This window comes from Ascidia mentula, chromosome 6, assembly GCF_947561715.1.
Source record: "Ascidia mentula chromosome 6, kaAscMent1.1, whole genome shotgun sequence".
In the NCBI taxonomy this organism is placed as follows: Eukaryota; Metazoa; Chordata; class Ascidiacea; order Phlebobranchia; family Ascidiidae; genus Ascidia; species Ascidia mentula.
This window is the reverse complement of record NC_138571.1, coordinates 13563970-13586256: the sequence shown is the minus strand read 5'-3', so window position 1 is coordinate 13586256 and position 22287 is coordinate 13563970. Positions and strand designations below refer to the sequence as shown.

The 22287-nt window shown below is 38.8% G+C and overlaps 3 protein-coding genes and 1 long non-coding RNA gene across 4 annotated transcripts; all 4 read left to right on the top strand.

The window, feature by feature from the left end:
• Window positions 1-1444: 1444 nt before the first annotated feature.
• LOC145907238 (adhesion G protein-coupled receptor L3-like) lies at window positions 1445-4710 on the top strand. The gene is made up of 10 exons (XM_082994667.1): window positions 1445-1537; window positions 1753-1965; window positions 2128-2223; window positions 2357-2482; window positions 2748-2875; window positions 3304-3355; window positions 3520-3634; window positions 3810-3952; window positions 4108-4278; window positions 4486-4710. The coding sequence occupies exons 1-10, from the start codon at window positions 1445-1447 to the stop codon at window positions 4708-4710; spliced, it is 1362 nt and encodes a 453-aa protein (XP_082850793.1).
• A 1067-nt stretch (window positions 4711-5777) lies between these two features.
• LOC145906486 (uncharacterized) lies at window positions 5778-12201 on the top strand. Its single transcript, XM_082993914.1, has 13 exons — window positions 5778-5928; window positions 6459-6518; window positions 6752-6834; window positions 7271-7432; window positions 8127-8342; window positions 8768-8944; window positions 9112-9207; window positions 10118-10243; window positions 10458-10561; window positions 10816-11018; window positions 11440-11554; window positions 11756-11898; window positions 12069-12201. Exons 1-12 carry the CDS (start codon window positions 5799-5801, stop codon window positions 11844-11846), a joined length of 1563 nt encoding a protein of 520 aa, XP_082850040.1. The 5' UTR covers window positions 5778-5798; the 3' UTR covers window positions 11847-11898; window positions 12069-12201.
• Window positions 12202-15489: 3288 nt separating this feature from the next.
• Window positions 15490-16096, top strand: LOC145906716 (uncharacterized). The gene is made up of 3 exons (XR_014402853.1): window positions 15490-15610; window positions 15710-15769; window positions 16021-16096. It is a non-coding gene; the product is annotated as an uncharacterized LOC145906716 (long non-coding RNA).
• Window positions 16097-18183: 2087 nt separating this feature from the next.
• LOC145907237 (adhesion G-protein coupled receptor G7-like) lies at window positions 18184-20659 on the top strand. The gene is made up of 6 exons (XM_082994666.1): window positions 18184-18219; window positions 18505-18632; window positions 19239-19378; window positions 19510-19652; window positions 19801-19971; window positions 20136-20659. The coding sequence occupies exons 1-6, from the start codon at window positions 18184-18186 to the stop codon at window positions 20337-20339; spliced, it is 822 nt and encodes a 273-aa protein (XP_082850792.1). The 3' UTR covers window positions 20340-20659.
• Window positions 20660-22287: the final 1628 nt, after the last annotated feature.

Sequence of the window (22287 nt, the reverse complement as noted above, 5' to 3'; positions counted from 1 at the left end):
CAGGGCTTAAAAAAACGATAGCGTCCTTTTGATGACAAACTGTACTGAATAGTCATAGTCGTGAGTGTTTTTTTTTATTTCAAGGATGTTACAAGAGTTGCTTGTTACAAATTCACAAAGTAAACCAGAGGCTTGTCATTTAGGTAACAAGCTGTTGTGTCCATTACATAATTTCGGGACAGGCGGGGAGACATGTTCATCCGGTAAGCGACTTCAACGAAACACAAAAATATGATGGGAAGTTTGGTTAAAAGCGTGACATTAATTGATGTGGGCGCGTACACAGCCTACACGCTGGGGGAAAAAACTATTGTGGGGGATTTTGTGAATCGGAACCGAGTGTTAGTAAGGTTATACCATCATATGGGGCATTGTCTGTAATGTATATTAAGGCTGATTTTAAGTATGTTACAAATCTAAATATGCAGTGCAAACGAATTATCACGTTTTAATTAACAGGGCGCCCTATAAGTTTAATCAACTGCAACAATCAAAATGTCGTAACAGTTCCTTGCAATTGGACAGTTGAACAAATAATACAGGTATGTCATGTGTTTATATTGGTTGATGTACCGGTCTAACCTGGGGCGTACATGTTGACTACAATAAAACAATTCAGTCACGTTCAATATTATGAAGACATCGTTATTACAGCACTCAATTTTCACAAATAGAACTAATATTTTGTCTGTTTTCTCCAGAACTACAGACCGCAACCTCTTGCATCAAAGACGACAAACAATAAGGCGCTTTTGACGGCATTACGACAAACTGCGTTTTTAACTTGCTACTCTAACATCACTAAACGAGGAGCCTGCACGCTGGCTAAGTTTTTGTGGAGAGAAGTGCACCAAAAAAACACTGTACGTGGGTATTATATACCTACAATAACATCGTTGACAAGTTGTTTTCCTGTAAAGCCAGGTCCACACTCACGCTTTGCGCCGGCGGATTCTTTGTTTCTTTCAATGTCCCGAGCGTACGCCCGCACGCCGGCGTATATTGAAACAAACAAAGAATCCGCCGGCGCAAAGCGTGAGTGTGGACCCGGCTTTACTCGCCATACCTAATTGGAGGCGAAATATACAATAAAGGACAAAACACGATCTTTATGACAAACAACGCAGAAGTGTTACCATGCTTTCGCATAGCAAGGCAGGATCACCCAACTGCGCAGGCCTTTATATTTGGCGATCACAGCTCTAATATTCTAATCATAAGCTGGAAGCTTGGCTGCAATGCCTTGGCTGCGAAGCCTGTGAACCTTATGACAAACAAAAAATTTTTCTTTTATACTTAAGTTGACAAGAAATCCAACATCATGTATTTGATTTTCCCGGGCTTAACATCATACACCTACTTTAACAGGGACGCATATTTTCTACTCCCGTCCTCAAAGTTCTGTTTCGCACCTCCCGCATCCTGTTTCGATTATTGAACAAGAATGACTGGAAAAGCTGCACCCTGTCACGAGCAAGATTCCCCGAAATTTTTCCAAGCATTCTTAACCTTGCCACAAAACTGCCAAAAAGTGCAAGTCAGCTGGTGGTCAGAGTTGGCTTTCTGACAGCCAAGGTTATGAAAATGTTTGGCGAGTTTACGTTTTGTCAGAGTCTGGGACACAGATGTTTTAACCATATTTAACAACTTATACCAAACTTTTAGTTTAGTTTCTAAATTTGGTGAAGATGAACTTTTGACTGAAACCGTTTTTAATATTTTGTTTAGCACCATTACACTTTTTAACAACAGCAAACAGCTATTCGTAACAACAGTTCAATTTTGCAGTTGGCGAAAATAATCAAAAAAAATACGATAGTGGTGCACGATTCTCGAAATTTGGCTGTCAGTTCAACTGTGGTTACAATCCCACACAACACATGGCAAAATACAAGTTCAAAGCGCCTTTCCGTGTTGTTCTACAACGACGATAACTTTTTTCCCACCAACAACAGCGTGAACTGGGTAAGTCAAAAAGAAGCAATTGAATCGCCATAAAAAGTCTCTATGAGAAACGTATTGGAGTAGGTTTTTTTTTTATGTATCCTAGGTAAATAGGCAGTTTTGTATTATGACAGACGCGATGTGTTTGCGTTCATTTGTAGCAAAAGATTCTGTTTTTGTCAGATTACGTCGGTGAATGTTCAAGGTGCTGATAAATTGTGGAACCTTACGCAGGATGTTCATATTCAATACAAAAACGTGCAACATACAACAAATCAGGTAATGCCAGCGATATATTCGGGGAAAAACACAAAAGGTCCTGTTTTGGGTCAAGTGAAAAATCTTAGTTAATTTGGGGAGAAATACATATTTTTCCATATTAAGAAAACAATTCACACCTGCTTGTTCGTAGACTCTAACTTGTGTCTACTGGGTTGAATCCGATGGAAGTTGGTCGACTGAAGGCTGCAGACTGAACTTATCAACTGATTCTGTCACCTGTATGTGCAACCATCTTACCAACTTCGGCCTGCTCATGGTAAACATGACTTGTTCCCAAGGCACTATATTAGTGTTGATTTTTATAACCAAGTTTTCCGTTTAGCCTATGTTAAAAAATAGAACATAATGAATAATTATAATGGAACATAACATAATTTCCAAATTAGAATGTGTAAACATTATGTCAAGGTTTATGCTTGCATTGTCAAGCGCATTGCGATAGGAAAAGAAGGTTATTACGATTACATAGAGGTCAAACATGCAAGCAATTTGTGAAACGTTACCTTTAAATTTATTTTCAGCGGCCAAAACTCGAAAAATCAGAATCGGGACAGGCGTTTAATCCAGTGCTTTCCACAATAAGCATGATAGGTTGCATAACATCCATCATTTTCTTTGCTCTCACCATTTTGACACAGTCCATCAACAAGTAAGTACACAGTCTTTGGAATTACCAAACACCTGTTGAACAAAAAAACGCAATAAAGTGATTTTAACTGTTCCCTTCGCAAAGCACACTGGTTACTCAGCCACCTGCTTTCCACACGAAAATAATCCTGTAGGCATTGTAGTTGTTGTTACGTCATGACGCAGTTCTTAATCTAGGCGGGAAAAAATGACTGAGCTATAGAAATAAGTGTGTAATTTATAATTTCTTACGATTTTTTGGAAATGTATTTCATACTGATGCTTAATCCACAGAGAAACGCGGAAAAGGAGGCCAGTAAAGATTATATTAAACATCTGCATTACCCTTATGACAGCAATGTTGATATTCGTGGTTGGGATCAAAAGGACAGAAACAATTGGAGGTTGCTTAGCCGTTACCTTCTTACTCCACTATTTCTTCCTCTGTAGCTGGTGCTGGATGTCCGTCTACAGTTACGACATTTATCACTCACTAGTGAAGGTATTTAGTGTGCAGTTTCGAGTCTGTTCTTATAACAAAAGTGATATAGCAGACCTCGGATTACATTTTCTAAAGCTGAACTTAGAAAATGCCATAGAACTTTCAGATAACCTTATTTTGATCACCACACGGCTGCAAGCTGTTGATGCAAATCTCCAATGCAGGTTTTCCGTTCGAGTCAACGCAAGTACATACAAAAAGCTGCTCTAATTTCGTACGGTCTTCCTCTGCTTGTGGCAGTTTGTACCGTTGTTGTTGGAAGCTTCAAATTTTCTGCAGGTGCCATACAACTAAAGTAACACTTTGGTGTGTTTTATTCAACGCAAAACAAACAATTTTTGTTTTGCACAAACATACATATTTTGTGCGAAATACTATAAATCCACATTTTCCTTTTATAAAAGGGAACGTTATAGTATTAAGATTTTAAACATCATTTACATTTTTGTTTCAGAAAAATACAGAGCTCCCAGCGTTTGTTGGCTACAAGGATATTTTCTACACATTGGCTTCATCCTGCCGGTTGCTTTGATGATTCTATTTAATCTGTTTGTTTTTGGTGCTGTTATATTTGAACTTCACGGCGTTAACAAAAAAGTAAGAAAGGACCCAAGTAGTTTCTGTCATTATTTTACAAAGAAGATAATTCAGTAACATCTACCTGTCCTGTGGCGAACTGAGAGCTACGCCACCAGTTACGTTAATCAGAAATATTATTTACGTAGTTTCGAAACAACTTTTCGTATTTGCAGGTTCACCCACCTTTACTTAAACGTTCTTCACAAAATGGTTTGATTCTCGCTGTTACGTTGATGTCGATAAACGGGATCACGTGGGTTTTTGGGATGGTCTTTGTGGTTTCCGGGGATTCTATGGCGCTACCCATCTTCAACTGGCTTTTTGTTATCGCCACAACATTCCAGGCAAGCACATATAAACCCAATCGCCAAATTAAATCAAAAGCGTGAAGTGGAATTTAGAGTTTCAAAGTTAGTTTAATGAAAACTAGCATTAAGTCCGTGCTGGCGAAAACACTAGCAACCAAACGTAGGTATCTGATGTTGTGGATTAAGAAAATGATAATTGAACATATCCGGTTGAAATTACTTTTAAACACGTTTGTATTTCAGGGCATGTTTGTGTTTATATTCACATCGGTTCGTCCAGATGACACACGTAACGCATGGATGAGCACGCTACGTCACTGTTACTCAACCGTACAAAAGGCGATCACGTGGGAATCGCGAAACATGCAGACGTCACTGACCATGCAGCCACCAAGCACCGTCCAATCAGAAATTTCTCGGGTGCAAGTCGAAATTCCAAGGATTAGTAAACACACTGCCTCAGAATGAAGACTTTGGTGGAATTGCAAAACAAGACGTTTTGCAATTTTATTGACGTCACGATTATACCTTTGTTCATGCATTTCCAAAAATCTGTTGCGTACGCAGTTAGGCATCTATTATTATGCTTTGCGCGTCACATTCGGCGTGACGTCAGTTTTTCTCGTAATTTCATTCATCACCTAATCCATCACAGTCGCAGTAGAGCTTGAGCGAACATAACGTGTACATTAATATAAGAGATTGCGCACGTTTTAGAATGTTAATTTGTGTTTGGTTTTAAAATACACATATTATTTTAATTTCATTGGTTAAATAATTACAGTAGAGTTATTTAGTACAGCAAGAAGAGTAGTGACCACGTGACCCGTATTGTTTTAGACAGGAAGTTGGCTTGTGACGTATCTGCAGATTGGGAAGACAAATTGTGGTTGTGTGGAATCTGGTTTGGCTTCAGTGTAGTGTTGAATTAGTAGCGTTCTGTGGGGAGGCAGTTAGTATTATTCTGTTACTTGGACTTGTAGGGTTAGTGGCGTACATGCCGTACGAGGAATTATTTGGATTTTCCGTTAAAATTTAATGTTTTTTACCGCATTGTCTAAATGATAAAAAAACTCACATCTGTCGGTATTGAAATAACGGGATAGTCAACGTCTGCCAGCAAAATGACATCGCTTCGCTTAAAAGGAGGAGGAACATGATAGACGGCTTCACAGGACCCTGACACACTGCGTCAAACTCGTTAAAACCCGGAAGAAGTGCAAGGCCAGAGAAAAACTTAGGTAAGGAAGTATTCAGCTTCTGAAACGTGAGGTGAGTACAGCAAGCAGTTCATTAACAGGGAATTTTGTCAAAGTGAATGTGGACGTGGTGAAGGCCAATATATGTACATACACGTTGGTATTTTACTGATATTTGCCGTAAACACGGCGGCACAAAAGCTATGTTTACCGCATTTCGTTTGACGTATTATGGTTTCTAACTGCTGTGACAGTTTGGTAAACACGATGTGTAAACAACACTAATACTCAATACCATTCAATACCAATTCTTTTACAGGCAGGAGCTGGATTTTATAAGTTAACGTTAAGTAGAACATGCATACGCGTGTATGTGTACCAGCTGTTGTTTTGTGTTTTGCAATAGCAGTCCAAGGTTTTCAACCAGCTAACATAACGTTGGGAGGAATATGTGGCCCTAACAACGCTCAATGCTGTGTAAAATATAGTAAGTATGAAACTGTGAAATACTTTTCTTTGGATTAGAATTTATAATGTACATCTGATTTTGTGTTTATTGGGATGTTGTCGGCCAATAAAAACGTCTTTATTTCCTAATACTTTTCAATCAGCCTTGCAGTTGGATGTTGGTCAACGTAATACTTAGGAAATTGGCATATTATTGTACAACATGAAAAAAGTTTGCATTAAAACTTTGCATTAAAAAATGCAGCTTTGCATTGAAAAAGTTGTTTTAAAACATCAAACAAAAATGTAAAAGCGTGTTTCAAAACAGCCAAAAACATCCTGTGGATGGGTGTTTTAGTTAAAAAACACGCGTGGGTCGTTTATAGACCTGTATACAGACGCCAGGAAATTCTACCTCAACTTATGAAACGTCCATGTTTATGTCTATACCTAACTTCCTGTTGGTTTCGAAAGCGCTTATGTAAGCATTTCGGGATATAGTCATTGGTGTGTTTTGCGTAAATGATAAGGTGCAGGTTACAAATTCCAAACATCATGCTTGTCGTTTAGGTACGAAGTTGATCTGCGGCCTAAATAGATACGGCACAAGCATGGAGACGTGTTCTTCCGGTAGGTAACCTCCATAAAATATGAAATCAAACGAAGAGCCGTTGCAACGTGACAGATAACTGATATTAACACATAAAAATAAAGTATTTTATTTTGTGAGATTTTTACACCGTTAGTAATACGTAATACTAAAGCGAAACACATGAATTAACAACAACGGCCGTTGCCGTTTCGGCTTTCGGCCGTAACCTTTTCAGCCGTAACCTTAAAGCGAATTATTTTTTCATTAACAGGGCGTCCCACAAATTTAATTCTTTGCAAACGCAGAGAAAACATAACAGTTCCTTGCAATGAGACGGTCCAACACATAATAGAGGTATTCACTTGTATTAGTTTATGACCCGCATGTAACGGCTGACAAGCGAGGTTATCAGTCCAGTTCATATTCCCATACTGTTTTGTTTTTGTTGTTATTGACGTTTCGATATTATTATTTGTTCACATTAGTGCAGCTGTTGAGTGGCACTGTGAGAGCTTTTACACTAGCGGGCACACTAATTTCCACTTTGTGGTACCTTTCAGTCAACGTCGATCTCTTGGGTACCGTATACTGAGTACCGAACAACAGATTTTAAATCTAATTCCCCAAAATTGTCAACGGCTATTTCAACAATTTGGAGTTGACATTTCTTTCACTTGTATTGACCGACCTGTCAAATTTCTGATAATTTCCGACAAGTCGAATGCTTTTTTTTCTGGAAGCCGTTACAGCACTTATTCTTCACAAACAGTACCAAGACTGTTTTTTCCAGAATTACAGAACGGAACGTGCCGTAAATACGACAAAGAAACCGTTGATTTTCAAAAAGGCAATACAGCAGGCCGCGTTTTTAACGTGCTACTCTAACATCACCCAACGAGAAGCCTGCAATTTTGCTCAACTTCTGTGGAAAAAGGCGAATCCTAGGAACAATGTATGTGGGTTTAAATGGTTCCTTTATTTTGCCAGAGTCTATAGCCCTTTACTGCAGCGTTTCCCAACCGGCGGTACGCGTACCACTAGCGGTACGCGACGGCATTCCAGGTGGTACGCGTGATCCCAAAATGTTTGTTACTTCGTGCCCTAGGTGACTTTGTAACACTCAACCAGGTGGTACGCAACCACAAAAAGGTTTGGAATCACTGCTCTACCGGGTATCGTCTTTTTACCAGCGACACCAATTTTTTAGGAGAGAAAGTTATTAATTTGTTGCCCGCGCAAGCAAAATCGATTTTTCTACGATTTTTAACAACGCAGTTGACTTTCTAAAACGTTCGGTTTTAAATTAATAACTTCCTGTAAATGGGTGTGTGTTTAAATAGCGATATTATGAACTATACTGTATTCGGCTGCACTTTTTTGCATACTGTGGAAGTGCACAAGAAAACAAGTTCAGCGCACGAACGCCGAAGTAGATTGATGTCGCTACAGCAAAATACCCCACCGGTATTTGCAGAGAAACATGAGATTTTACCACAATTGTAAAATTTAATGACGTCATTAGAACTTATTCGACTTAAGTCAAAATCAGGCGAATCCCAAAATTTCCTGTGTTAGCGTCAACAAATATCCATAGATGTACTAGCAAGTTCCAACAATTAGTTATTAACAGTAAGTTACCTCAACAGGAATGCACTTTCTCCTTCACGTTGCTTGCCCATCTGTTCAGGGCCTCCGCTGCCTTATTCCAATTGTTAAACAAAAACGCAAAAGAATGGCAGTGCTCCAAACTCTCACGTGAAAGGTTCCAAGAAATTTTTCCAAAGATCCTCAATTTCGCCGAAAAACTGCCAACAAATGAAAGTCAGCGAGTGTTAAACGGTGTTAACTTTCTAAATGCCAAGGTTAGTATGAAAGTTGTATAACTTAAGGGTTCTGTAAGTTTAATTGAATTAAAACAGGTCGAGTCGAAGATGCAGTTGCTTTTTCTCCAATCATTTACTCCTACCAGGCGTTTTTGTGGACAATCATAGCTCGGCAACTTTTAACATTTAAAGAATAAGCTTGGCAAACACTTTTGTCATATTTAACATTTCTATTGAACAAGTTCGCAAAGGACGCAATATTAAAGCGAGATGCTCTTTATGGTTCGAGCGTGTCCTATATAATGACGCACAACCCGGGAACATGAAACACAAAACAAGAGAACTAAAAGAGGAAGGCAAAATATCCGCTGCGTTACACTCGCGTGAAAAAACGCCGCCACAATATATCCCTTATTTGCTGACAGATGGAGGTGTAAAAATGAAATAAATATGCGTGTTTGCAGGTTGCAAAAATAATCAGAAGAAACACGATAGTGCTTTACGATTCTTACACTCTGGCTGAGAGTTACACTGTGGTTACAATACCAGGCACCACGTGGAAAAACACAACATCAGAGCGCGTTTCCGTGGTGTTTTACAAGGACGACAACTTTTTTCCCAGCAACACCACTGTAAAATGGGTAAATTAAAAAGTAAAACAGCGGATTTATAATAGTTTAAAAACACTTCCCCCTCTAACGGTTGTTCAAGACAACAGCAGTATATAAATGTCATGTATTAAACAAGCAATTTTATACAGTAATATTTTTAGTAGGCTACTTTCAAATAAAAAAAAAATTTTTCTTAGATTACGTCGGTGAATGTTCAAGGTGCAGCTAACTTATGGAACCTGACGCGTGACGTGCACATTCGATACAAAAAAAGGCAAAGTATGACAAATCAGGTAATTCTGGTGATACGGTATAAGCAGGAAAACCTCATATAAACATAGGCACGGCCACACAACAAATCAAAATATTTGTGATTAATCATCTTTTTACAAATCACATTAGTTTTCTTTAAGACAGTTTCAGAGAGGTAACTAGTGATGTCTTGCGCCGGATCTGGATACTCGGACCCAGCCGGATAATGACCAATTTTCAATACCCGGACCCGGCCGGATAATGCACTTAACTTTACCTGATAGTTGGAAAAGCATTTTTGTCCTAAAAACGGACACAATTTACTCGTTTTTGGGACCCAGTCTGTGATACTCACCGACTACAGATTTTTCTGTTGTTTGTCAAAAAGGTGTTTCGTGACGTGTTATATTGATAAATGCCCACGTTTATTTGTTCCACTCATGATAAGCTAACCGACTTCAACATTTCTGCCATACCGATGAAATACACGAATCGGTGTTAACAAACTGCCGGATCCAAATTATCCGGCGGGATTTGATTGATAACTATCCGGATCCGGCCGGGCCGGATAATTTGGAACTGGGAACACCACTAGAGTTAAGTGATTGGTAAATAGTATAAAGCTAGCGCTGAAACTGTATTGCGAACCCCCGCTGCTCATCAACTTGGACCACCCTGTCTAATTATGGAAAGGAATCAACAACACATTTTTCTTGAAGTCCTATGTTCTGTTCCCCATCATGTTACTAATTTTGATAGCATTATGTGTGCACATAAAGCGATGGTGTTAAATATGACAAACATTGGTTTTGTAATGTCACACACTAAATAACATAACAAAAAATCACCCCTCACGCTATTGAACAAAGCAGATTACTGTCATGTTTCGGAAAAAAGTTACCAGGAAATTAAGTTAGCAATCCTGAGAATAATTAACCTGCTTGTTCTTAGACTCTAACTTGTGTCTACTGGGTTGAATCTGATGGAAGTTGGTCGACTGATGGCTGCCGACTGAACGTATCCAATGAAGCTGTCACCTGTATGTGTAATCATCTTACCAACTTCGGCCTGCTCATGGTAAACATTTCTTTCATTATTTTGTATTGGATGTTCCAGCACCGTTTCCCTCATAATCAAAACATGGTAGCGAAAAATGTTTGTACATTTATAAATAAAATTTGTACGTTGTTTTGCACAAGAAACACGTTGACGTAAACGTGGTTACATAGTGATCTGGCATTCAACATATACAACTTCTAAAAAGCCTCAACCTTTCAATGTGTAATTTCAGAAGCCAAAACTTAAGAATCCAGTGCTTTCCACAATAAGCATGATAGGTTGCATAACATCCATCATTTTCTTTGCTCTCACCATTCTGACGCAATCAATCAACAAGTAAGTACACAGTCTTTGGAATTATCAAACACCTGTTCGGTAACAAATGTCTGCATAAAAGACGCTTAAATTTTGCCTCCTGCTGTCAATACTACAGGTAGCATGCTTGTTGTTACGTCACAACGCAATTCTTAATCAAGGCGGGAATTAAGACAGGACTATTCTATAGAAATTTTATTTAATTTTTATTAATAAACAAAATGTTAGATTTTTGAATTTTAACAAAAAGGCAAATTCAATTTATGAATTCATAGGGAAACGCGCAAAAGGAGACCAGTTAAGATTTTGTTGAACATTTGCGTCACTCTTATGACAGCAATGTTGATATTCGTGGTTGGAGTGAAAAGGACAGAAACAATTGGAGGTTGCTTAGCCGTTACCTTCTTACTCCACTACTTCTTCCTCCTGGTGCTGGATGTCTGTCTACAGTTACGAGATTTATCACTCACTAGTGAAGGTATTTAGTGTGAAATTGATATCCATCTCATACAGAGGGTTGTAAAACAAGCCAAAATTCAAAACCATGTGTAATTGTTTTTTCCTGCAACTAAATCTTCATGTAAGTTTCAAAATTGTGTAAATAAGCATAAAGCAAAATAATATTATTTGTTTGAGCTGCGCATATAGTTGCACATAGTTCGGTGCCTAACAGATGATGGTGATTGTATGGATTGTATTTTAAGTCACCAAAAAGTGGAAGCCTTTGCTTTGGCCGGCAAGATCGTCCACAGTATCACAACAAGCTGTGATAGAATTGGTTTATTTTTCTCAAAATACGTTATCAAAACACCCAAGTGAACAAACTAACAATAAATTTCTATATAACCTAACTATATTTACCACCGCATCGTGTTTAAAATGGTGAATATCCAATGCAGGTTTTTCGTTTGAGCCAACGCAAGTACATACAAAAAGCTGCTCTAATTTCGTACGGTTTTCCTCTGCTTGTGGCAGTCTGCACCATTGTTGTTGGGAAGTTAACAGTTTTGACAGGTGCTTGATTTAAAACTATCACACAAAAGATTTAAAAAAGCACTGCAACACTTGTTTGTCCAAAATGCTTATGTATAAAAAAGATTAACCGAGTCTACTGTAATTTAATTTTTGAATGTGTTTCTTTGGTAATCGAAACTTGCTACAAAATGATGACGTCAGAACAGGAAAAGTAATTTACTTCAATTACATTTTTGCCAGGAAAATACAGAGCTCCGAACGTGTGTTGGCTAGAAGGATATTTTCTGCGCATTGGCTTTATTCTTCCGGTTGCATTGATGTTTGTATTTAATCTGTTTGTTTTTGGTGCTGTCGTGTTTGAACTTCACGGAGTTAATAAAAACGTAAGTAATGATGTATGTGGTTTAGGGAACGGATGGTTAACATTATGTAATATGACTAGAAATATTCCTTTCACATATAATTTCACAGAAAAAAAATCTAATTTATGGAAATATACATTTCCTAGTAATGGAGCACAAACAAAATGCTGACATTTTTTTGGTATCTCTAGATTCATCCACCTTTGCTCAAACGTTCTTCATACCAGGGGTTGATTCTCGCTGTTACGTTAATGTCGATAAACGGAGTGACGTGGGTTTTTGGAATGATTTTGCTGCTTCCTGGGGAGTCTGTGGCGATCCCAATCTTTAACTGGATGTTTGTCTGTACCACAGCATTTCAGGTAACAGTAAAACACTATAAACAACAAAATAACTACAACTCTGGAGAATTATGCTATGTTGGAAAGGTTGTTTAACAAACTCGAGTCTTTACAACCGAACATTGCATTTTCGTCATTAGGTATGGTGAGCAATCCTAATTTGTTGAAAGAATTACGATTCACCAGCAAATTTTGCTCAATGAACAATACACGTTAAACGAGACACTCCAGCAGGCTGTTGATCGTACAACGTATCGCAGTAATATATGTTTACCAATGAATTATAACTCGACCCTCGAATGTATCCGGTGCGGCGCACCACGAAGCAAAGAAATATATGAGATCCAGGCCATGAATTTCAAAGGGGGGCTATAAAGGCCGACCCCCTACGCTTCATGGTCTCCAAAAAAGGTCCTCGCACCGGCGCATTACTTTCAACTCAATTGTTACGACCAGGGATACCACTGATTCTAAAATAAGGACGATTAGCAAAAGATATGCCATGTTGTTTTTGCTATGTTGCTGTAGTAAACGTAGTGCTACGATTTTATAGCTTTTAGCAGCCTCACAAGAAATCACCATGGACATGAGGCCAAATTTGTAAAATAAGGACGGTATGGCACCCCTGACTACGACTTATTCAAATAAAATGATCGGTTTGATCGGTTTTGTTTAAACACGTTTGTATTTCAGGGTTTGTTCGTGTTTATTTTCACGTCGGTTCGCCCCGATGAAACCCGTAATGCTTGGATGAGCACGCTGAGTAACTGTTGCTCAACCGTAAAAAAGGCCATCACGTGGGAATCGGGGAATTCCCAGACGTCACTGACCGTGCAGCAGCCAAGCACAGTTCAATCACAAGTTACACAGGTGCAAGAGGAAAGCCCGAAAACCTAGTAACAGGCTCAATTTAATTTGGTCCAAAAATCAACCATGTAAATACATCAGTGGATTCGAGTGGTGTTCACAACGACAAGTGGTTTTGGAACATGGATTATCAAACCACCAAACGCAAATACTGTTATTTACTCGGAAACGCTGATTAAACGTAATGATTTCAAATGACATACAAATTCGTAATGGCATCAAAAACTTTTCATTGTCCGTGTTTTGGTAGTAACGCCAGCATCATTTCTTCACCTTTTCATTTTGTCACAGCTTATAGATCAGTTAAAATACATTAAGTCCATAACAAAAGGCAGTTTGTATTTATGTTGTTGTATAAATAAAACTGCATTTATGGATCGTCTTGCTTGTGTATAAACAGCATCTGTTTGATTGGCCTATGTGTCCACAGGAAATACAATGCAAATTAAAATTTTTCTTTTGCTTGTTGGCTACATGCAAGTGTTTTCAATTTATGCTGGATCAATTAATGCTCTGCATTAAAGTTACTGAACAAGCTTGAATTAAACATGAAGTTTATAACAGAAAAGTTGGGGACGTAGAACGTGGTTGACAAACTGCAATATGAAAACAACGTTACTTTCCATATATTCTGATCATAAGGTTCACCTTATGATCAGAATATTAGAGCTGTGATCGCCAAATATAAAGGGCCTGCGCAGTGGGGCGATCCCGCCTTGAGCTATGCGTAAGCATGGCATTACTTCTGCGTTGTCTGATTACGGTGGTGGAGATCCTCTACGCATGTGAAGGTCGCCTGACAAGTTGTGCGCTTGCGCACCAGTGTACCTTGGCCACAATATACCCCGTGAAGCCACTGAGCTCCTGTAGCTCAGTTGGTAGAGCGTTGGGCCTGGTTAGCCCAGGGTCGTGAGTTCAAACCTTAACGGGGGGCTTGATTTTTCAGATCTCGCTCCGACTTGTCGGGAAAAGTGGCTGATCCAGCTTGGCTGCAATGCCTTGGCTGCGAAGCCTGTGAACCTTACTTTCCATATTATGCAATTCCTTCACAAATTTCAACACTAAACAAAACAACGTCAAACTCTTATGACATGTTTGAAGTTTGCGGATTCAGAACTAACGACGAGGAAGTTGCAGCAAGAGATCAAAATGCACCCACAGTTTTTGGTCGGTCGATAGCCGATAAATTCATACGAATTTGCCCGACGAGAGTAAGTAGATACTGACGATGAAACAGGTTAAGTGTGATGCTCTTGTTCAATGCGTTGTCCCGCATAAACAAACATTCATCCTGCCAAACTGGCAAAACAATACCGATCGCTGCCGAAATGAAGCCTTAGTAGGGCACAAACCATTTAGCACAATTACAGCTGATTGAATTAAACACAATTTATCAAAGTTGATAAGCAACTATAAAGTCAACTGTGTTTGCTGTTAAACTTCAAAACAATTTTATCATCAACACCCATAAAAATAATGCTAGCTTTTTACCATCCTTATAATAAAGGACGCACAAATATTGCAAAACATGACAAAATCATTTTGCAACATTACTGACAATAGCCTGATGTACTGGTTTTGGAAAATGGAGGGCTTAAATTTCGTTATTCAAGGCAGCAGTTGCAAACGTGCAGCCACGTTATGCCATTAATGACTACCTTTCGCCACTTTTTGTCGGTATGACGCACACTCACGATCGAGCTAGAGTAAACAGGATAACGTAAACACAAGGCTTAGGCTCGGCGTTTGTTCAACAACAACCAAGTTTGAACTTCAACACTCAGTGATAAGCATGTAGAAAAAAGTCAAAAAAGAATGAGTGAACTTGCCTTGGATCAGTCAGGTGTATCAACGTTTGTTTGGGGGAATCGGAATAAAGATGAACTTCTATATTAATATGGTCCATATCACAATGAGAGGTAGTGGTATTTTCCCCCATGGGGGAAGAAACAAAATGTATAATTGAATGTTTGAAGTTATCCTGGGCGTCGTATAGGGTTTTGAGTGATATTTTACACCATTTTGTTTCCATTTTTGCCACAGAGAGCTTCTCATAATACGCCACGAAGAATTTGAGAGCAAGGGTCCAGGTATTGTTTTAAGGCAGCATGATTTTGTGACTGAAAAGAATCCTGAGTGTAGAAGAAATAGATCTCTGGGATTTGTTTCCTTTTTGATTTCACTGCCAACATCGATCTTAGCATCTGCGTGGTAAAGAAACATGGCACCTCTATCATAAATAAAACACAGGCAATGCCCAATCTTAGGTTGATAATGCTTTATCTCATAAAACATTACCAGCAATAAGATTGAAGTTGACAGTGAAACCACAACGGTGCCGATTCTTTTGCAAAACAAATCGTCATTTTTGTATCAACAAGTTGATAAGATGCTGATGAGTGAGTGGGCATTGATTGCTATTGTTGTGTTGTGTTCTGTATCAGCAGCCCAGGCTTTTCAGCCAACTAACAGAACGTTAGGAGGAATATGTGGCCCTAACAACGCTAAATGCTGTGTAAAATATGGTAAGCAAAAACCTAACTACTACGAAGAGTGAATGGTGAAAACAGTTTTTTTGGGGGATGCGTAAGTCGATTGTTACAAACGCGTGACTTTCTGTTTAGATGAGAAGCTGGTGTGCCCCCTGAAACAATTCGGCTCAAGCAACGAAACGTGCTCGTCCGGTAAGTGGTGTCGATGAAATATGAAAACTAATTGAGGAAGTTCGGGTACAAAGGAAGCAATTATAGAATGGCGGTTAGTTAATATTAGTGCAAGCAACAACGCTGGCACGGAAAACCATTTGCAGATGAAGAATGTACTTTGTAATTTACGTTTTACATTTGGTCCATTTCAATTCACCGTTATCCGTATAAGCATTCTGCTCATTTCAAACCCGCAATATACAAGCAAATTAACTTGGTTTTATCAACAGGACGCCCTATAAGCTTAATCAAATGCGGCAATCAAAAACTCGTAACAGTTCCTTGCAATGAGACAGTTAAAGACATAATACAGGTACTATTGATTATGTACAAATTTCAGCAACTGAATTATGATATTTACATAAGCGATGTGCATCTTTTCAACTTGTTGTCTGCAATACAAACATTTTATTCATGGCAATCTGTTCAATTGTAAAGCTAATTACAATTGTAGTTATGGTGAAACAAAGCAGAGACATCGTCTTTCTGCACTTATTCGTCACAAATAGAAATAAGATATGTACGTTCTCTCCAGAATTACAGATTGCAAATTCGTTCATCAAATACGACAAACAAAGAAGCGCTTTTGAAGGCAGTGCGACAAACCGCGTTTTTAACTTGCTACTCTAGCATCACTGAACAAGGAGCCTGCACGTTGGCTAAATTTTTGTGGAGAAGAGTGCACCCAAAAACCGTTGTGCGTCGGTTTGTGAAATGAAAAGTATTATTCAGTCAATATTTCTACATACATAGTCGTCAAATATACGTAAAAAAGACTAGAAAACTATACGTTATATACTTAGCGCAGTGGGGTGATCCTGCCAATCATGCCTTTGCATAAAACATTACTGCATAAAATGCATAGATAAAAAGTTATCGTTTTAAGAAAGGGGGTGTTTTATGCTTAACATGGATTGCCTTAACAGGGACACAAATTCGCCACTCCCGTCCTCAAAGTTCTGTTTCGCACCTCCCGCATTCTATTCCGAGTATTGAACAAGAATGATTGGAAAGGCTGCACACTATCACGAGCAAATTTCCACGAAATTTTTCCAAGCATCCTTAATTATGCCGAAAAGCTGCCAAAAAACGCGAGTCAGCTGGTGGTCAAAGTTAGCTTTCTGACAGCCAAGGTTGGTGAGAAAACTGCTTTGCTTCGGTTTTGGATAAATTTAAACAGGACGTGTGTGAATATACAGTATATGATGGTGTTTTACTCATATGTAAATGCAACAGCTCATAACAGATGTTTGCGTGATTGCTTTGGCTGTCGTGTAGGCAAGTTCTTCGTTCCAACAGTTTTTATATCCTCTTTGGCTCCAGCAAACGTTATACCTTATATCTCAATCTTATCATTACTATTATTTCTGAATCGTGCAAAGTTTGGAGAACATACAAACGTGTCACAGGCTGGCAACTGGAAAATATTAACTATAACTTTTGCAGGTGGCCAAAATCAAGAAAAACACGATAGTGGTGCACGATTCCAACACTTTGGCTGGGAGTTCAACTGTCGTTACAATTCCACATACCACGTGGAAAAATACGACGTCGACGCGAGTTATTGTGTTGTTCTACAAAAATGACTTCTTTTTTCCGACCAAACACTCTGTGCACTGGGTAAATAAAATATAGCTAAACAGTTGACTTTATGACCAAGGCGATAGCTCTCTACAACTTGCAAATCACTATAAATTTTGGTTATTTTAAAATTTATTATGTTTTTTACAATGTTCTTTCGTCTGGCGTATGAGTAAACCCTCGTTTCACGCGGAAATCATAAACCTTTATCCTGTTTGTATAAAAAAGCACTTAATCTATCACAAATAACGGTTTGTACCTTGGTTGTAGCAACATAAACCTATTTTATTGTAATGATTTGTGTGCTAAGTTTGTTGCTGCCTGTTTCGCGCTTAAATTCTCACAACATTGTACTAATGCAAGCACCGTTCCCTAAAGTACAATTACAACAATATACAATATTAGTCTCAGGCAGAAATTTACTAAAGCGACTAAATTGTTGTCAGATTACGTCAGTGAATGTTCAAGGTGCAGACGAGTTGTGGAATCTTACGCAAGATGTTCATATCCAATACAAAAACGTGAAAAACACAACAAATCAGGTAATAGTAATTAAAGTAATAGTTTCTCGTCACTTCTGTGTATTAGTGCTGCGTATAATTGCACTTGGCATTACGACGGGGAAAAAATGATGTATCACGAAGAAAAAAATAAAAAACTGCTTTACATAGAAATAAAATTATCCTACAACACCAAGAGAATATTCACCTGTATGTTGGTAGACTCTAACTTGCGTATACTGGGTTGAATCCGTTGGAAATTGGTCGACTCATGGCTGCCGACTGAACGTATCCAATGACTATGTAGCTTGCATGTGCAACCATCTTACCAACTTCGGTCTGCTCAAGGTAAACATTTCTTTAATTACTTTGCGATTGAAAGTTTAACGGGACAGAAAAATCCTTTTCTAAATGAGAATAAGCAAACATATTGTAAATTGCATAAAATAGAACCAATTATGTTTTTTATAGTGAGCTGCAAACAGGGTCACTGTTCCGACCTGAAAGGTCTTAGCAGTGCAGCTTTGTCAGTTAAATAATGTAAATTTGCCACAATTTGTGTTCCTTAACAAAGGATTACATAGTGGTCTGGCAACATATACAATTACTGAAAAGCTCCTACCCGGTTTTCAGAGGCCAAACCTTGAAAATGGAGAATCCGGACAGACGTCAAATCCAGTGCTTTCCACAATAAGCACGATAGGTTGCATAACATCCATCATTTTCTTTGCTCTCACCATTCTGACACAGTCCATCAACAAGTAAGTACACAGTCTTTGGAATTAGCACACACCTGTTTGGGAAGCACTGAAGATTACAAATGTTCCTTTTTGCAAGTAATTTTCCCTCAAGCGTCATTTGAAATGACAAGAAGTATCTCCGAGGCATTGTAGTTGTTGTTACGTCACAACATCATTGTTACGTAACCAATCAGGCGGAAAATTAAACTATTCCATACAAATTGCACCTTTTATATGTTTTATTTATTTTAAAAAGTCTTATTTTCACTAAATTACTTGAATTTTACCACCCACGCAAGTGGAATTTATCCGTACCGATAATTGAACTTTGGATTCACAGAGAAACACGAAGAAGGAGGCCAGTAAAGATTATATTAAACATCTGCTTCACCCTTATGATAGCAATGTTGATATTCGTGGTTGGAGTGAAAAGGACAGAAACAATTGGAGGTTGCTTAGCCGTTACCTTCTTACTTCACTACTTCTTTCTCTGTGGCTGGTGCTGGATGTCTGTCTACAGTTACGAGATTTATCATGCATTAGTTAAGGTATTTTGTGTGCCCTGTGTAGCCAACTGCCTTGTACAGTAAGAATATCTCTATACGTACATTGTGATTACTATCTAAGCTGTGCATGCGAATCTCCAATGCAGGTTTTCCGTTTGAGTCAACGCAAGTACATACAAAAAGCTGCTCTAATTTCGTACGGCCTTCCTCTGCTTGTGGCAACCTGCACCATTGTTGTTGGAAACCTCACTGCGTTTGCAGGTGCCATGAAGATTAATTGATGTACCGCCTTAATTTTGAAATTATACCAAAAATTAGAAAACAAATGTTTTCCGATAGAACATGTAGTTTGAACTGTAAGTCGGACTTAAAACTTCACTATTCTGTTGTAGCGAAATACAGAGCACCTAACATTTGTTGGCTGCAAGGATATTTTCTACAAATTGGCTTCATCCTGCCGGTTGCATTGATGATTTTTTACAATCTGTTTGTTTTTGGTGCCATTCTATTTGAACTTCACGGCGTTAATAAAAACGTAAGCAATAATGTATCCGATTTTCATTAAAGGTTACATATTGGCAACCGTGCGCTATATTTTTGTGTACATTCTGGCCAAATATATAACATGTGCAAAAAAAATTGTCAAAAAGTTTGAAACTTCAAACATGTTTCGATATTTGAAGGTTCACCCACCTTTGATGAAACGTTCTTCACAAAATGGTTTGATTCTCGCTTGTACGTTGATGTCGATAAACGGGATCACGTGGGTTTTTGGGATGATCTTAGTCATTCCTGAGAAGTCTGTGGCGCTAACCATCTTCAGCTGGATTTTTGTTATTACAACAACATTTCAGGTAAGCAGAAAAACAATGGCCATGGTTTTATAGCTTTAAGCAGCCTTACAAAAAATCACCATGGACATAAGACCGAATCTGTAAAATAAGGACGGTATGGCACCCCTGACTACGACTTATTCAAAGAAAATGATCGGTTTTCTTTAAACACGTTTGTATTTCAGGGTTTGTTCATGTTTATTTTCACGTCGGTTCGCCCCGATGAAACCCGTAATGCTTGGATGAGCACGCTGAGTAACTGTTGCTCAACCGTAAAAATGGCCATCACGTGGGAATCGGGGAATTCCCAGACGTCACTGACCGTGCAGCAGCCAAGCACAGTTCAATCACAAGTTACACAGGTGCAGGAGGAAGGCCCGAAAACCTAGTAACAGGCTCAATTTAATTTGGTCCAAAAATCAACCATGTAAATACATCAGTGGATTCTTGTGGTGTTCACAACGACAACTGGTTTTAGAACATGGATCATCAAACCACCAAACGCAAATACTGTTATTTACTCAAAAATGGCGGTGAAACGTTTCGACTTCAAATGACATACTAATTCGTAATGACATCAAAAACTTTTCATTGCCCGTGTTTTAGCATCATTTCTTTGTCTTTTCATTTTGTCACAGCCTATAGATCAGTCAAAATACATTAAGCGCTTAAAAAGGTAGTTTCTGTTTATAATGTTGTATAAATAGAATTGTATATCGTCTTGGTTATGTATGAACAACACCTGTTTGATTGGGTTACGTGTCCACAAAAAATACAATGCAAATTAAACTTTTTCGCTCGTTGGTTGCATGCAAGTGTTTTCAATTTATGCTGAATCATTTAATGCTCAACGTAAATGTTGCTGAACAAGCTTGAATTCTGAATATAAAAAGACTGGCCAATATTGTTATTAACATTGTCATGTTTAAAAGAAAACGTTTCGGCAAAAACTTTGCCATTGTCAGTTTGAATGACGAGGTTGGTGTGGCTTCATCATTATAAGGAGCTGACCTGACCTGTTTGTTGCGGTACGCAATGAAAGTGCCTTGGACGTTTTCTACTCGAACATTAATAAGATTCATCGTAACATCAAGTTCACAAAAAGCGTTAAATGTAAGGAACGGATTTCGTTACTCGACGTCCTCGTCGGACGAGTGGGAGATTCCATTACCACAACTACATACAGGAAGCCAACCAACACTGGTCTCTATAGCAAATGGTCCAGCATTGTGCCACGGCATTACACGGTCAACCTTGTGCGCTCACTCCTTCATCGTGCCTACAGGATCAGCAGCAAGTACAAAATCAGGCACGAAGAATTCGAGTTTAGTAAAAATCTGCTAAAGAAAAATGGGATCCAAGGTTTTGTGGTGTTCACCTGATAGTGTGCTTCGTAAACACTATCAGGTGAACACCACAAAACCTACACAAGAAAGCACCAAGTTCTGTGTGATGAGGTTACCATACCTAAGCCCTATTAACCACCGAACTCGAAGGGAACTATCATGGTATGTCGACTGCTGCACCAACAACAAAACAGTCTTGCGTTTCGTGCATAAGCCATGTAAACTTGCGCAGCAGTTTCCTTTTTGAGATGGCCAGAAGGCCCTGTACCTCTCGTCCGTGGTGTACAAGGTAACCTGTTCATGTGGACAAGCCTACATCGGACAAACATCTCGAAACTTGTACACGCGGATCGCTAAGAACAAACGATCGCCAAAATCGGAGGTGTGCAAACACCCACTTGAACACCCGACTCAAGGTTAACTTTAGTGAGCAACCAATCCTTGTGCTGGCGAGAGACAGGCACCGTCTCCTGCTGATGGCGTCGCTGTCCATACAACAGCAAAAACCACAACTCAATGTGATGGGCACTTCTGCACCACTATTTTTATTTAATGTGTAATGTGTCATATTGTTTTTTTGCGTTTTATGCCGCTTATTGTGTATTTTGCGTTTTGCGTCGCTTACTGCGCATTTTCCGCCTCTTAGTGGTGTGTGGCCGAAAGGCAAAATTACGTCACCACCCGCGCGAGCCTTATCTGTGACGTCGGTCAGGTCAGCTCCTTATAATAATGGAGCCACACCAAACGCGTCATGCAAACTGATGATGGCATAAGTTTTTGCCGAAACGTTTTCTTTTAAACATGACAGTGTTAATAGCAATATGGGCCAGTCTCTTTAAACTCAGAATTATAAGGAAATCCGAGCTGTGTTCCCAAGCTTGAATTAAACATGAAAATCATAACAAGAAAGATGAACACGTAGAACGTGGTGGAAAAACTGCAATATGAAAACAACTTTTATACTTTCCATATTATGCATTTTTATTATAAA